Raw genomic sequence first — 12,730 nt, forward strand, 5'->3', positions numbered from 1 at the left:
AGCGGCAAAAATTGTACTATCATGTGAATTCCAAATGATAGTACTCCGTAGTCAAACAAAATAACCTAATATAGGTCAACTACGAGTAACTAATTCCACTCTCAAGTGGCAAAGTAAAAAAGGTCACGAAAAATTTCGCTCTACTCGTAGGCTACACCTGACATCTGTCAGTTCCGTCCTGCCTATATGGCTTCCAAACCAAGACTTTGATTCTTTCTCTTGTATACCTACATCGTACGGTACTCCCCGCGGAGTATACATATTCTCCTGCATTTCGATTAAAACCCTAGCCAACCTAGTTGGTCTCTTGATAGCCAAATGTGGCTCCCCTGGTGACGTGTTCCGTCAAGTGAGGTACCTAGTAGGTAAGTATTTGTGTCAATAAATCGGTCTACTCCGTAAACGACGGAGTACTCGATACACTGGAACCCTCTAAAGTGTCTTGTAGTGGCCCTAAGACTATGAGTCTTGCAGCAGATCAACGCTCTCCGTTCAGTTCAAGACCCTCACCATGAGCACTGCTGTTTGCGATTGTCAGTTCATACCCGGACAACTTGGAGCAAATAGCGATGTCCGTCTTGGTGTTAGAATCCTCGTGCCTTTTGAACATTCCGAAAGAAACAAGACGTTTCAAAACGTCCTTCCAACAACAAACATCGACAGATCAAAGGCCATCAGGTTAACGAACTGTTGCTGCTTTCAGAGGTCTGCCGCGCGGCTGCTTCCACGGCAGGGCATTTTGTTCAAGACTTGTCAAGAGACGAAGTTGAATCACTCGTATACAGTGGCTACATATTTGTCTTTCGTCGCGTTTAGGCTCAGGTCGGGCCGCCGAGGAATCAAGGGGACCTCGACCCAGCAGCGCTGATTGGCAGGAGTGACTAGTTGCAAAGGGCTGGGGCGATGTGCACACAAATCCAGACCTCGAGCCCATTGAATGTTTCCAATGCTCGACTGGCGCAACCGACGCTCATTCACGTTGGATTTCCCCAACTCCCAATCACAAAGAGAGATCGATTACTCGTATATACACTAGTACTCCGTACATCACTCACCATCAACAAGGATCTCCATCCTCTACGGCAGCTCAAGCATAGTATGCGAGTATGGAGACGCCTCCTGTCAACCCCAACCTTCCCGACGTACGGCCGTTTCCAGAGGCCACTGGCAGTGCCCAAGTTCTTCGTAACCGGAATTCTCCCCGACCTAAATCCATCTCCCTGGTCCCTGATCAGTTGGTGTCTTTGCTCTCTGAAGTAGCTACACCTTCAAGTACTGTACTATGGAGTACACGTTGAGTCAGTCGATGGAGAGGGCAAACCCGGTACAGTAAGGGTGTTTAGAGCTAGACACCCCCGTCACAATTTACCCCATGCGGTGCCAGCCGTTACCCTTTTGCCAGAGGTGCAGCAACGCCGGCGAGGAACTAAAAGTGAGCATCCTGGTCTGCAGGTATGTAGGTTATCCACTTGCGCACATAAATACTGATCCGGGGCAGCCATCGTTGGTCACAGAAGTGCAACTTACAAAGACTTTTTGGCTGTTGATATCAGCTCTCGGGAAGTGTTCCGAAGGGTCTTGTATCCAAATCACGAACTGAGTACTTTTGATTTGAATTGTTGAATGTGTGGTCAGTCAGTCATCGTCCTTCCTGGAAATCAGAGGATTATTGCACCATGAGGGAACCATCTGCTCAGGAACAAACAACCACCATCAACAATGCCCCGGCAAGCGTTGAAGTGGACACCTCGGTACGAGAGCTCTCCATTAGGTACACCAGGGTGCATTGCTGACTTGAGTCTCAGTATGACAATGACTCTTCATATGGCGATGAACTGTATGTGATGTGACGCCATGGCGCTCCGGATCCCGTAAGCATGCTCACACATGTTCGTCAACATCCAGGTCCAACATACAGGCCGTCATACAGTGCATCGCTGACGTACGTCATCGGTGCTTGATTATCGCCATGAGAATGGCCGACGATATCATAAATTCCGCGATGGGTGTAAGACTCGCTTCTTGCCTGACCATCCAAGATCTGCAAGCTAATCAATATTCTGTAGCGTATCTGCCCCCTAACGACGAGACAGAAAACGACCGCCTGGACATTTTTCATGAACTTTGTCTCACACTAATGCACCGGAAGCTCTATCTGGCCCCGATCAAGAACCCCCAGCGGGTAATTGATCTGGGGACTGGGACAGGTATCTGGGCAATTGATTTCGGTAAGTTTGCTAGCTGGGAATGGCGGACCCAGGATACGGATGCTGACTCACTGAAGCGGACCAAATCCCGAGGCCGAGGTAAGGAATACTAGGGGAAGCGATCCCAGATGGACAGAATGCTGAGACGGGATGTTTGTGCCAGGTAATCGGCTGTGATTTGAGCCCGATCCAACCGACTATGTCAGTCAGAACAGCGGCGAATGGGGGAAGTCGCTCGACTGACGGGGATTTGCAGGGTTCCTCCGAATGTGAAGTTCCTTGTGGACGACATCGAGTCGGAGTGGCCTTTTTTTTTTTTTTTCCATTCCTGCAAGCCCTTTCTACTATGCCCACTTCCACATGACTGGAGCGCCAGCTCCCATTCGGAAAAACAAAGAGTTCCTCCGCAAACGGAGTTTCAAGTACAGTGCGAGTAGATACTGAGTAAAAACCATGGCTTCCCCAGGGATCTTCGTCCCAGAGGTAATGTTCTGCTCCTTTTTTCAGTTAAGCTTCATGTGCACTTCATCGAATCAAGACCTGCTTCATTTGTCTGTAGGAGCTGCTGCTGAGCTATTCCTCTGCTCTCCCTTTATAGAGACCGCGCTGATGACTACCTATCCTTGCCCAAAACGACAAGGCTCGGTTCGTTTCAGGGCATGCGCGCTGCAGCCGCGCATCACCAGTAACTCGCCTCAAGCCCTCACAAGTCCTCGCAACACTCACGTGATTCAAATGGTTACTGGGGCAACAATGTCATTTTCCTGTTTAGGACAACAGCAATCATCGCGAGAGCCGGGAGTTTGAACTTTGAAGACATTGGACGATCTGATGGTAGCAAGAGCTTCATAATATCAAATATTCAATCAATCACTTGGGGAATCATGGCTTCACAGCAAAAGCAGAAGCCTTCATCTAACCAGACGTCATTATTCCAAGTCTACCTCAGACTCCGACCCCCCATTGCTCAGCAGGATGCTGCCAACAATCAGCAGGGCGAGAGATGCCTGAACGTCGAACCGCCAGAGAGCACTGATGACACACAAGATTCGTCACCCGGACCAGCGTACATCACGCTGCAGCCACCGAACGATGTGCGGAAGCGGGCGATCGAGAGATTTGCCTTCACGAAGGTGTTTGAGGAAGATGCAACACAGCTCGACGTTTTCCAAGATACCGGAATGCTGTCCTTGATCCAGGCCGTTGTGAATGAGGGACGAGATGCGCTGGTTGCAACTCTGGGCGTCACCGGTAGTGGGAAGGTAAGTCGACCGAAGATGAGGACATGGTGATGTGGGTTCTTCTGAAGCTAATCGACTTCAGAGCCACACGATTCTGGGTTCGAAGAAGCAACGCGGAATCACCCAGATGTCTTTGGATGTGTTGTTCCGATCACTCGGGAATACTGTTCGATCCGCAGACAACCCGGATGACCCGACTCTGCTGCCTTCATTAGCCGCGGCTGATCCATCGGAAGCGCAGCTGTTTTCGGCTGGGAGCTATTTGGAGAGCGTCTACTACGATAATGGACGCTCCTCCAGGGCCCAGACTCCGATGAGAGCATCCTCGAGAGCTCAAACTCCAATGCAAGTACGCGAGTATCGGACCGGAAACCCGTTCGGCTCCATGCTAATCATAGCTTTTCAGGATGGGTTATTCAGCACGAGCACGAACAAGCGGCATTTTCCGCGCATGACAGCATTACCTCAATTACCTGATTTAGGGCATCTGAATGTGCCTGTGAAGGATCAATCGGAGCGTGTTGTGGTTGTGTCCATGTATGAAGTCTACAACGATCGCATCTTCGACCTTTTGTCGCCGTCCGGCATCCCCCATGGCAGCACCATGAGCCGGCAGGGAAAGGAGCGACGGCGGCCGCTGCTCTTCAAATCGACGGAGTTGTCACCGGACCGCAAAGTCGTTGCTGGTCTGCGCAAGGTTGTATGCGCCAGCTACGAAGAGGCGATGATGGTTCTCGAAACGGGTCTCGCCGAGCGACGTATAGCAGGCACTGGCAGCAATAGCGTGAGCTCGCGAAGTCACGGCTTCTTCTGCTTGGAAGTCAAGAAAAAAGTCCGCGGTCGCAGGCATGGAGAGGCCAATTGGGTCGGTCATACTCTGACAGTAGCCGATCTTGCGGGTAAGTGTGTCTCGTTTGCTCAGGTATATCCTCCCTCACTAAGTCATGAGGTTCCGAACGTGCTCGAACTGCAAAGACTGCCGGCGCGACGCTGGCCGAGGCCGGGAAGATCAATGAGAGTCTCATGTACCTTGGGCAGTGCCTGCAGATGCAGAATGACTCTCAAGAAGGAAATAAGGTAATCACCCCCATGTTCTATACATGCTCAGTGATGGCCAGATTCACTAACGTGCCTAGACCGTTGTGCCGTACCGGCAATGTAAACTTACGGAGCTTCTGTTCTCCAACTCGTTCCCTTCCGGCCCGCAGACATCGCATCCTCGCCAACCACAAAAGGCAATCATGATTGTCACTGCCGACCCGTTTGGGGACTTCAATGCCACATCTCAGATCCTGCGCTACTCCGCCCTCGCTCGGGAAGTGGCAGTTCCACGAGTGCCCTCAGTTGCTAGCACCATCTTATCAACGAGGTCAAGGAGCCGTAGTCAGGGCACGAATGGACGGACGTCACCGCACGCTGCCTGCAATGAAGATCTTGAAGAGGCTGCTCGCGAGATTGTGCGGATCACGGACGACTATGAGGCTCTGATCGTGAGACTGGCCGAGGAGGAGATTGCCCGACAGGAAGCAGAACTCAGGCTCAAAGCAGCTGAAGAGAGGTGTCTCCTGATCGAGAAAGAGGTGCGTGAAGAGTGCTGGGCGGAAATGGAGGAGAAAATCGAGGAAGAGAGGACACGATGGCAGTTGGCCTGGGAGCAACAGGTGCGTTCACCTCCCCCACCCACTCCAGTTGCATACGTCTCTGATTGAGAAACAGGTTAGTCACGCCGAGGAGCACCTAGACAAGAAACTCGAAATCGTCACAAAGGGATTCGGAAGTAGGTACCGCTGAACTCGCGAAACCTCGTGGGCTTGCTTTGCTAACCCTGCCCCTAATGTTTAGTCTACGAAGACCCCGCGCCCACCGTCGACGAACGGATCGAAGAGCTCGAGCGCGACAACGCCTACCTCCGCGCCCGCATCGCCGCGCTGGAGCGAGAACTCAACTCACGCTCGCCCACTCGCAAGCCGAGGCCGATCCTCGCCGACAGCAACAACACTCCGAATGCGGCAGGGCGCCGACCGTCGCTCGACAAAGGTGCTCGTGACACGGATAGCGAAATTGAAAAGGCCCTGCATCGCGTCCGCAATCTGAATCTGGGCGGTGATGACACGAGTGCTAGTCTCGCTGGGACCAAAGCGCGCAAGCCACAAGGGAGAAAAGTACGCAAGTTGACGTCTCGTAAGAGAGATTTGGGACCGGAGGAAGACCTGTGAGGGTTTTCGAATCCATAGCTTCGTTTGGAGGCTCGAGTCACGTTTGTTTCAGTGAATTGGATGGTTCGGGAGGTTGGCTACGGTACTGTTGGTTGGTTTGGCTGGGTTGTGTGAATGCTTTCATTCTATGTAGTCGGTTATTGCTAATCGATAATCGTTGCTTTGGTCTTGGACTCGGGTTCATAACATGTTTTTCATCGAAAAAAAACCCTATCCCATGACTTGACGCCGTTCCCAGAGTGAATAACATAACCGCACATTGTCGTCCAAATCACATTCCAAAAATCCAATCCAATGCAAGCTTTCCCGAAAAAGTCACAAAACAGTCATCCGTCCCTTGGGTAGAAAACACACCTTAAGAAACACAGACTTCACTCATTTCTCTCCTCTCTCGATTCCTCCTCAACCTTGGTAGCAACAGATCCCTCAACGTTCGTCGAACGATCCTCGTTAGTGTCTGCAACGTCCGGCATTTCTTCGTCCTCGGCTTCCTCTTCCTCGTCTTCCTCGCCTTCACCTTCACGTTCATCGTCGGCAATGACCGTTTCAGTCCCCGCTTCAGGGTCATTCTCATTTCCGGATTCGACCTCATCGCCATCGCCGTCGCCATCCTCTTCGACGCTGGGCTGCGCAGAGAATTCTGATGCCCCATCCTGGGCAAGCTCCTTGACCTTGAGGTTTGGGAAGAGCAGGGTCGTCGTTGATTGATCCGGCTTGAGGCTGGCGAGCTTGTCGTCGTCGATCTCGCTGAGTTCGCTCTCGTCCTCGTCGGCGCTGTCTTGGATGGTGCTGGCGGGAAAGCTGACCTGCGCCCGGGAAGGTGCTTCCTCCTGAGTCTCTTTCTGTGAGTCTTCGCCGGTGGGCCGAGAGGCATTGGTGGCGGATGCCCCTGCTGATACATATGAGTCAGCAGGCCCTGTAGGAGTTGTCGTGGTCGTCATCGTCGTCGCAGTACCGGTGTTATTCACGGTGGCGGACGTGGTAGCAGCGTTGTTGGCGGCAGCGGTGGTTGCAGGTCTGACCGTCAACGGTCGCGTTCCCAGGTGCTTGGCGACAATGGCCTCGGCCCGTTTCTGGATATCTCGACGGGCAATGCCCTTGGTTCGACCGCGTGGGACTGGAGGCGCTTCGGACGGTGGAGCGGGTGTGCCCGGAGTGGAGGCCTCCGCACCTCCTTCGTTGCTCATCAACAGATGATCCACCTTCATCCGCTCCCGATTTTCCTCCGCCGTCTGTTCGACCAGACGAGGCAGGTTCTGCTGGTACAGTCGAGCGTAGACGTCTGCGACGAGATCCTCGAACAGCGTCGGTTTGATGAGTCCGTTGTTCAGTTTCTTGAGTTCCACGGCGTCGCGGAGAAGTTCAAGCGTTGATGTATGCGTCTTGGCGAGATCGCTCAGACCCTCAAGTCGAGCCGTGTTCGCCACAAATTCATCCCAGCTGACGCCCTTGAAGACAGTATCATCGAGTTTCTCAGGGATATCCCCCGAATCACGGAGCAGCTACACACCGTATCAACAACTGTACCTAAACACTACGAAGATGGGGCCCAAACTTACCCTCGCATAAACCAAGCACATATCTTCCCAGAGTTTGGTATGGTTAATGAAGTCACCCTGCTTCTTGCGAAGCCGGCGAAGCAATTGATCCAGACTCTGTCGGTCATTGGCTTTCTCGATCAGCTCGAGGAAGAAGTACATGTATCGGGTCGTGTAGACAAAGTGTCTACCAGGGCGCTCGTGCTCTGGTCGCCACACTTGCAGAGTCAGGGTCTTCGTGAAGATCTGCGGCATCAGCTCGTTTTTCGCTGCAGCAGCACCGGCCGCGTCTTTCTGGCTCTCGTAATGCACACGTGCCGCCTTTCCCTCGAGTTAGCAAGAGCTTCGTTTGCAATGATACCCTTCCCGAGGGGACTCACCCGAGCAAGGATTCGGTGGTGCCAGTTCGATTTGTCCGCATTCTTGAGGTTCTTCAGGACATCCAATACGTATGGCTTCCAGCCATCAATATCCTCCGGGACAGAAAATTTTCGGCCCCATTGGGTTTCGGATAAGATCTCGCCGGCTTGTCGGGGCTGCAACACCATTGAGTCACACGAACCAGGGCGCAGAGTCATTGTGTACTTACCTCCATCTTTCCACTCGTCACTAACTTATGAAGCACAGATACCAGCCTGAAGTGCGGCTCGAAAATCGGATCTGGGCCTCTGTCTTTGCGTGAGGGCACCGGAAGGGTTTCGATGGCATCAAGCAGTGAGTCCAAAATCTGATCAACGTGCACCGGTTTGCCACGTCCGCGCGCCGACTCGTCGCTGTTGAACATCTTCCACAGACATTTGCTCAGCATGTAGTGGTTCCTGTACCCTGTCAGCAACCCAGCTCATCGAAGCTGCGCAGGCACCACGCACATCCAGTAGTTCGGCTTGTCGACCATTGCGCGTCGGAAAAGATGACTAGCAAGGGTCCACACTGAATAAGCGTCCATCTCCTTGAACGGTCTCCCCGTGTACATTTGCCGGTTCTCCAGATCGCTGAAATGACGCTCAAAGTCGGCGAGGCTAAATGCTCCCATCGACAGTGGATCTCGCGACGAAGCATACAGCCGGATGCCAAAGTCGGTGAATAAGTCAGACAATGTCGCACGCGACTTGGGATCGTTTTCAGCGTTGTTGAGAGCAACCGCAACCGCCATCGCGTAAGCATTGATAGCCATGCGTTGTTGCACGATCAAATCGGAAGAATTATTGTTCAACTTGTCCGCCGACCAAGTGATGTCCTCTTCCAGTTTCGAGTCCAATGCCTGAGCAAGACGATACCAGCTCTCCCAGCGATCAGTGGCATGCTCCAAGTCATATCGGAAATATAGAATTGCCTCGTCGAGATCTGCCGTCGAGACAGGATTCAATCTCTTTTGGGATCGGAACTTCATGAGAGAAGCATAGCCAAGGAGATAGAACCATCCTTTTTGGGCCAAGGAGACGCTATCTGAATGAACACGTTTGAATGGTAAGCCGCCAATGCCTTGCACGGCGCGGAAGAGGTGCGAAGGATTGAGGGGGGACTTGAGATAGGAGTTGATGAGACGTCTGTTGAATGTCAACGGCTGGACCTTCCTCTCCATGCCGATCGCCTGTTGCACTTTCTCCATAGTCGTCTTCAGTTCCGACTTAGCCACGTCCTTGATGTTCATGCGGTCCGCCTGCAGTAGCACGAAATCGACAATTGTGGTGGCGGATTTCTTGTCAAGACTCTCTACCGGACAGCCATGATCATCTGTACTATACTGGGAAGAGAACTTTAGGCCATGCAGGTCGAAGAGCACTTGAGAAATATCAGCTCGGCAATCCTCGTCCGTTTCGGCATGCAGCAGCTCGTCCCTCATGAGCTTGAGGAACAACTTGTCAGCATACTTGCACTGGCCCCGGACTCCTAGAGAATTGTGAAGAGCTCGAAGATAATTGATTCGGTCTTCGGTCGGGATGTCGAATGCGTCCTTTTCTTGGGTCATGTATTCTCTGAGGAGGAGATACAGAAGGACCCAGCAGCGCACTTGCATATCGCGCAGCTTCTCCTTCACGGATTCGAGAGATTTCCCCAGCGGGCCTCGATGATCGGATGGCTGTACCTGACCGACTCGGACTGCATCTTCGAACAATGCAAAGCTATGTAAAAGACGGGCAAGCTTGGCAACTGCTGACATCGATGATTGCAGATGCTCCAGGTCAATACACTCAAACGATGACTGCGGATGCTCGATTAGTTGCGGGAGAACTTCGATCATCAGCTCGTCAATGCTTCTAAGCCACTTCAAGAGCGTCATTGGCCGCTGCTTTGGTTCAGAGTCCATAAAGGAGGGGCCGCGTATTTCCCTGACAATGATCTCAATGCTGCGAATTTGGCAAGATACAGCTTTCGGGGGATGGTCAATAGCAATCCAAGCCTCCTGTAATCTTCTCCAGAGGTAAAGCCGGAGCGTTGCATCTCCCCGATCCAGAAAACTGGCAAGTTCCCGGAATTGGGCCTCGGTCAGCGCCGTACTTCCGTTACTAGCGCCAGCATCTTCCTTGACAAACTGGACAGAAGATGGCTCCAGAATGGGCTGTAAGCTTTCGATCAGCGTGACAGGATCTTCGCCATCAGAACCAAAAATTTTTGTAAAGAATTCCATGGATCGCAATCGGGAGATCTCCTGGTCAAGGACAGAAACCGAAATCTCGGGCATGAACGAATTGTTCACGAGGAGAATCTTAGGATCGTCCATCGATAACAAGAGATTTCTCAGGTCCAGTAGACAATGTAATACATGTTCTCTGGGAGCATCCTCGGCCAACTTTGAGTGAAACGTAGTGGCCCACATGTGACGAAGTGCCATCCTTGTTCGCAAGGTTTCATTCACGCTTTTGTCCATCAGATGATTGACTGCCGTATGGGCAAGACTGCGCCATCTGCAAAGGCGATCATGCTGGGCGACTCGAGTGGCGAGATCAACCTCGCTGTCCGGGCTATTCAAAGAAGAATATACATCGAGGTGGAGCTCGTAGATGGACTGGATCATCTCCAGTTGACCATATGACTTGGAAGTACATTCAATGGTGTCTCCTGACGTTGCAAGTTGAAGGACTTGATTCTCAAACTCCTGCACGGTGCCCGAAATTCGTTCGTAAACGTATCCATCCGCTCGGATTAACAGCTCGGTGACGGTGGCTTTCAAATCCTCGGGCCACAAGAAAGCCGTATAAGTCGCCTCATGTGCAGGTTCGTTCCCAGAATCGACTTCAAACAGATAGTCTGGACCCGGCTGGAGAAGCTCGGCCAACCAACGGTACGCCACCTCATGGAGATGAAGCCAGTCCTCGTTGATCTGCTGCACAAATCGCTGCAGCTCTTCAGTACGGTTTAGAGTAGCCTTGATCCCAGCAGTCGGTGAGTACTTTTTAGAATGTTCGAGGAAAATTGCCAGGCCTGACTTGTTGATGGCCCCAAAGTCCCGCGAAGAAGTTCGAGGGTTTTTTCGCAGCATCACCTTCGACTTGTCCTCATCCCAGTTGCTCAGGGCGGCGTGCAGTTCGTGAAACAAGGCCCCATCGGTACCCTCCGACTGAGATGCTTTGTCGGCAGTATTCCGGCTGCCATAAACCGGAAATACTTGCTTCTTCAGTTCGTCGATGGCGCCCAAGTCATCAACGCCAGCTCTAGAAAGCAGGTCACCAACAGCTCCGAACAGCCATTCATCAGCGTAGGAAAAGATCTCCAGCCGATCTTCGAAGTACTTGGCTTGATCAAACCCGGCATCTTCTGCCTGAAGAGAGCCTTCGGCATGCGATTCCCTTGCGCGAATTCTCCGACTCTTCGCCCTGCCGTTATCCACGGTATCTTCGGGAGCAGCTGCCGTGGACGACCTTTTCCTGGGGATCGCAGACGGACTGCCAGCCTCCGCATCATCCGCGTCAAGCCGCTTAAGTTCGTTGTCTTGATCCGGCTTGGATGTCTCCAAGGACTCACGCAATTGAGCTGGCGCATTGGTATCAACGGTGGATGAGGGTCCCGTCGAGTCCGCCGGTGGCGCAACGTCTGGATCCTTGCACTGAACATCAACCATCTCTTCTTCTCTATTCTCTGACTGAGAAGGTGCTCCTCCTTCCAGTTTTTCCGGAGAGTCCATTTCCGGAGAATCAGTTTCGATGGTAGATTCCACCCTAGTCGACGGTAGAGATATTCCCAGAGTATCACCAGGCCGTAGCCGACTCGAAATCTGTTGAGGGTCTGCTGCGACCTCGACGATCGCGTTTCCCACGGCAGCCCATGTCTCTGCAGCCGGGGAAAGCATGTGGCGCTGGGCAATGATTCCTCCACTCTTGTGTTGCGCCTGCGATTCCAGATCTTCGATAGCGGGGAGGTGAGGAAAAGGATCCCGGGAACCAGGATCAAGCAGTTTGAACAAAGCTTTGCGTTGTGGTTTTACAGGTGGAGCCTGCAATATCGACAGTTCGTCATGGAGTCTGCGTAGGACTCGGTGAAGGTCCTCAGTTGCGAAGGACTCTTCCAAGCCCAGGTGCTGTGGTCGCACCTCAACTTCATTGTCATCATCAACCACCACGCCTTCCAAACAGTATCGGGTAAGACGATAGCTTTGCAATGCCTCTCCCAAACGTGCTCCTTTGCGCCAGATGTCCAAATCTGTATCATCCTTATCCAAGGCTTCCGCGAACATCTGCATTGCCAGTCGCGACTGCTCCTCGACGTGCTCGTTGGATAGCAACTCCTTTTTCATGGAGTCCTGCAGTGAGTCCATGACGAACTGCCCTCTGTTCTTGTAGGAGAGGAAGAGCGTCTGGGGCAGGGCGCTGGTGGCCGCATCGTTGACATCAAGCTCCGCGAACGTATCGGCAGCCAAATCGACGACATCGTCCGGGGCATCATGCAAAGCGATCCGGTCGTAAAAGGAAATCGCATCGGGGTATTTGAAGATATCTGAGTTGAACAGTGCTTCGTACGCTTCTCGGGCCTGGGGGTAAAACTCCGGCCCCTGGGCATGAAATTTCAATGCATTCTGGTATAGCTTCAGAGCTTCCTCAATCTGGAGCTCCTTTGTGTCATCGACCTCCTCCTCTATGGTCTCATCGGGCTCGATGTTAAGAGCCACGAAGCTCGACATGGTGAGCTAGTACTATCGATGACAGATCGCGCAAGCATGGGAGTTTGAAGAGGTCCGGCGCGCTCCAGTCCCGGCGGTGCAAACTTGCTCAGAGTTCGTTCACTTTCTCGCTCAGCATCGTTGAGCTGTAATCCGAGCTTTGTCGGTCTAATGGCTCGCCGCGAAGCAAGCCAAGCGCGTTTCAACTTTCAACATCTTTCGTGTCCATTACGGTATTATTACGAAGTTTGCTCATCAACGGTACGAAATGATGAGTCAGGGTTTAGTCAGCAAGCAGTAGGCACACCTGTTTGCTCTCTGTCCAAAGCTTAATGCCCCAATGGCTTCTAGTTCTGAAGCTTTTGACCTTTGAATGACTGCGGATGCACATTCCTACCTTGAAGGCCGGCACAAACCCACACAGGATCATGAA

General features: G+C 52.4%; 3 protein-coding genes across 3 annotated transcripts; 2 read left to right on the top strand and 1 right to left on the bottom strand.

Moving 5' to 3' along the window:
• Positions 1–1,676: 1,676 nt before the first annotated feature.
• On the top strand, positions 1,677–2,310 carry VTN31DRAFT_1227 (uncharacterized protein; the record flags this gene model as incomplete). The annotated part of the gene is made up of 4 exons (XM_069401261.1): positions 1,677–1,751; positions 1,806–1,837; positions 1,906–2,228; positions 2,285–2,310. The coding sequence occupies 4 exons, from the start codon at positions 1,677–1,679 to the stop codon at positions 2,308–2,310; spliced, it is 456 nt and encodes a 151-aa protein (XP_069264083.1).
• Positions 2,311–3,091: 781 nt separating this feature from the next.
• Positions 3,092–5,664, top strand: VTN31DRAFT_1228 (uncharacterized protein; the record flags this gene model as incomplete). Its single annotated transcript, XM_069401262.1, has 7 exons — positions 3,092–3,469; positions 3,531–3,797; positions 3,855–4,347; positions 4,398–4,525; positions 4,585–5,109; positions 5,165–5,225; positions 5,291–5,664. 7 exons carry the CDS (start codon positions 3,092–3,094, stop codon positions 5,662–5,664), a joined length of 2,226 nt encoding a protein of 741 aa, XP_069264084.1.
• A 371-nt stretch (positions 5,665–6,035) lies between these two features.
• On the bottom strand, positions 6,036–12,318 carry VTN31DRAFT_1229 (uncharacterized protein; the record flags this gene model as incomplete). The annotated part of the gene is made up of 5 exons (XM_069401263.1): positions 6,036–7,166; positions 7,224–7,523; positions 7,583–7,738; positions 7,792–8,020; positions 8,072–12,318. The coding sequence occupies 5 exons, from the start codon at positions 12,316–12,318 to the stop codon at positions 6,036–6,038; spliced, it is 6,063 nt and encodes a 2,020-aa protein (XP_069264085.1).
• Positions 12,319–12,730: the final 412 nt, after the last annotated feature.

This window comes from Thermomyces dupontii (assembly GCF_041956625.1).
Source record: "Thermomyces dupontii strain NRRL 2155 unplaced genomic scaffold VTN31scaffold_1, whole genome shotgun sequence".
NCBI classification, from domain to species: Eukaryota; Fungi; Ascomycota; class Eurotiomycetes; order Eurotiales; family Trichocomaceae; genus Thermomyces; species Thermomyces dupontii.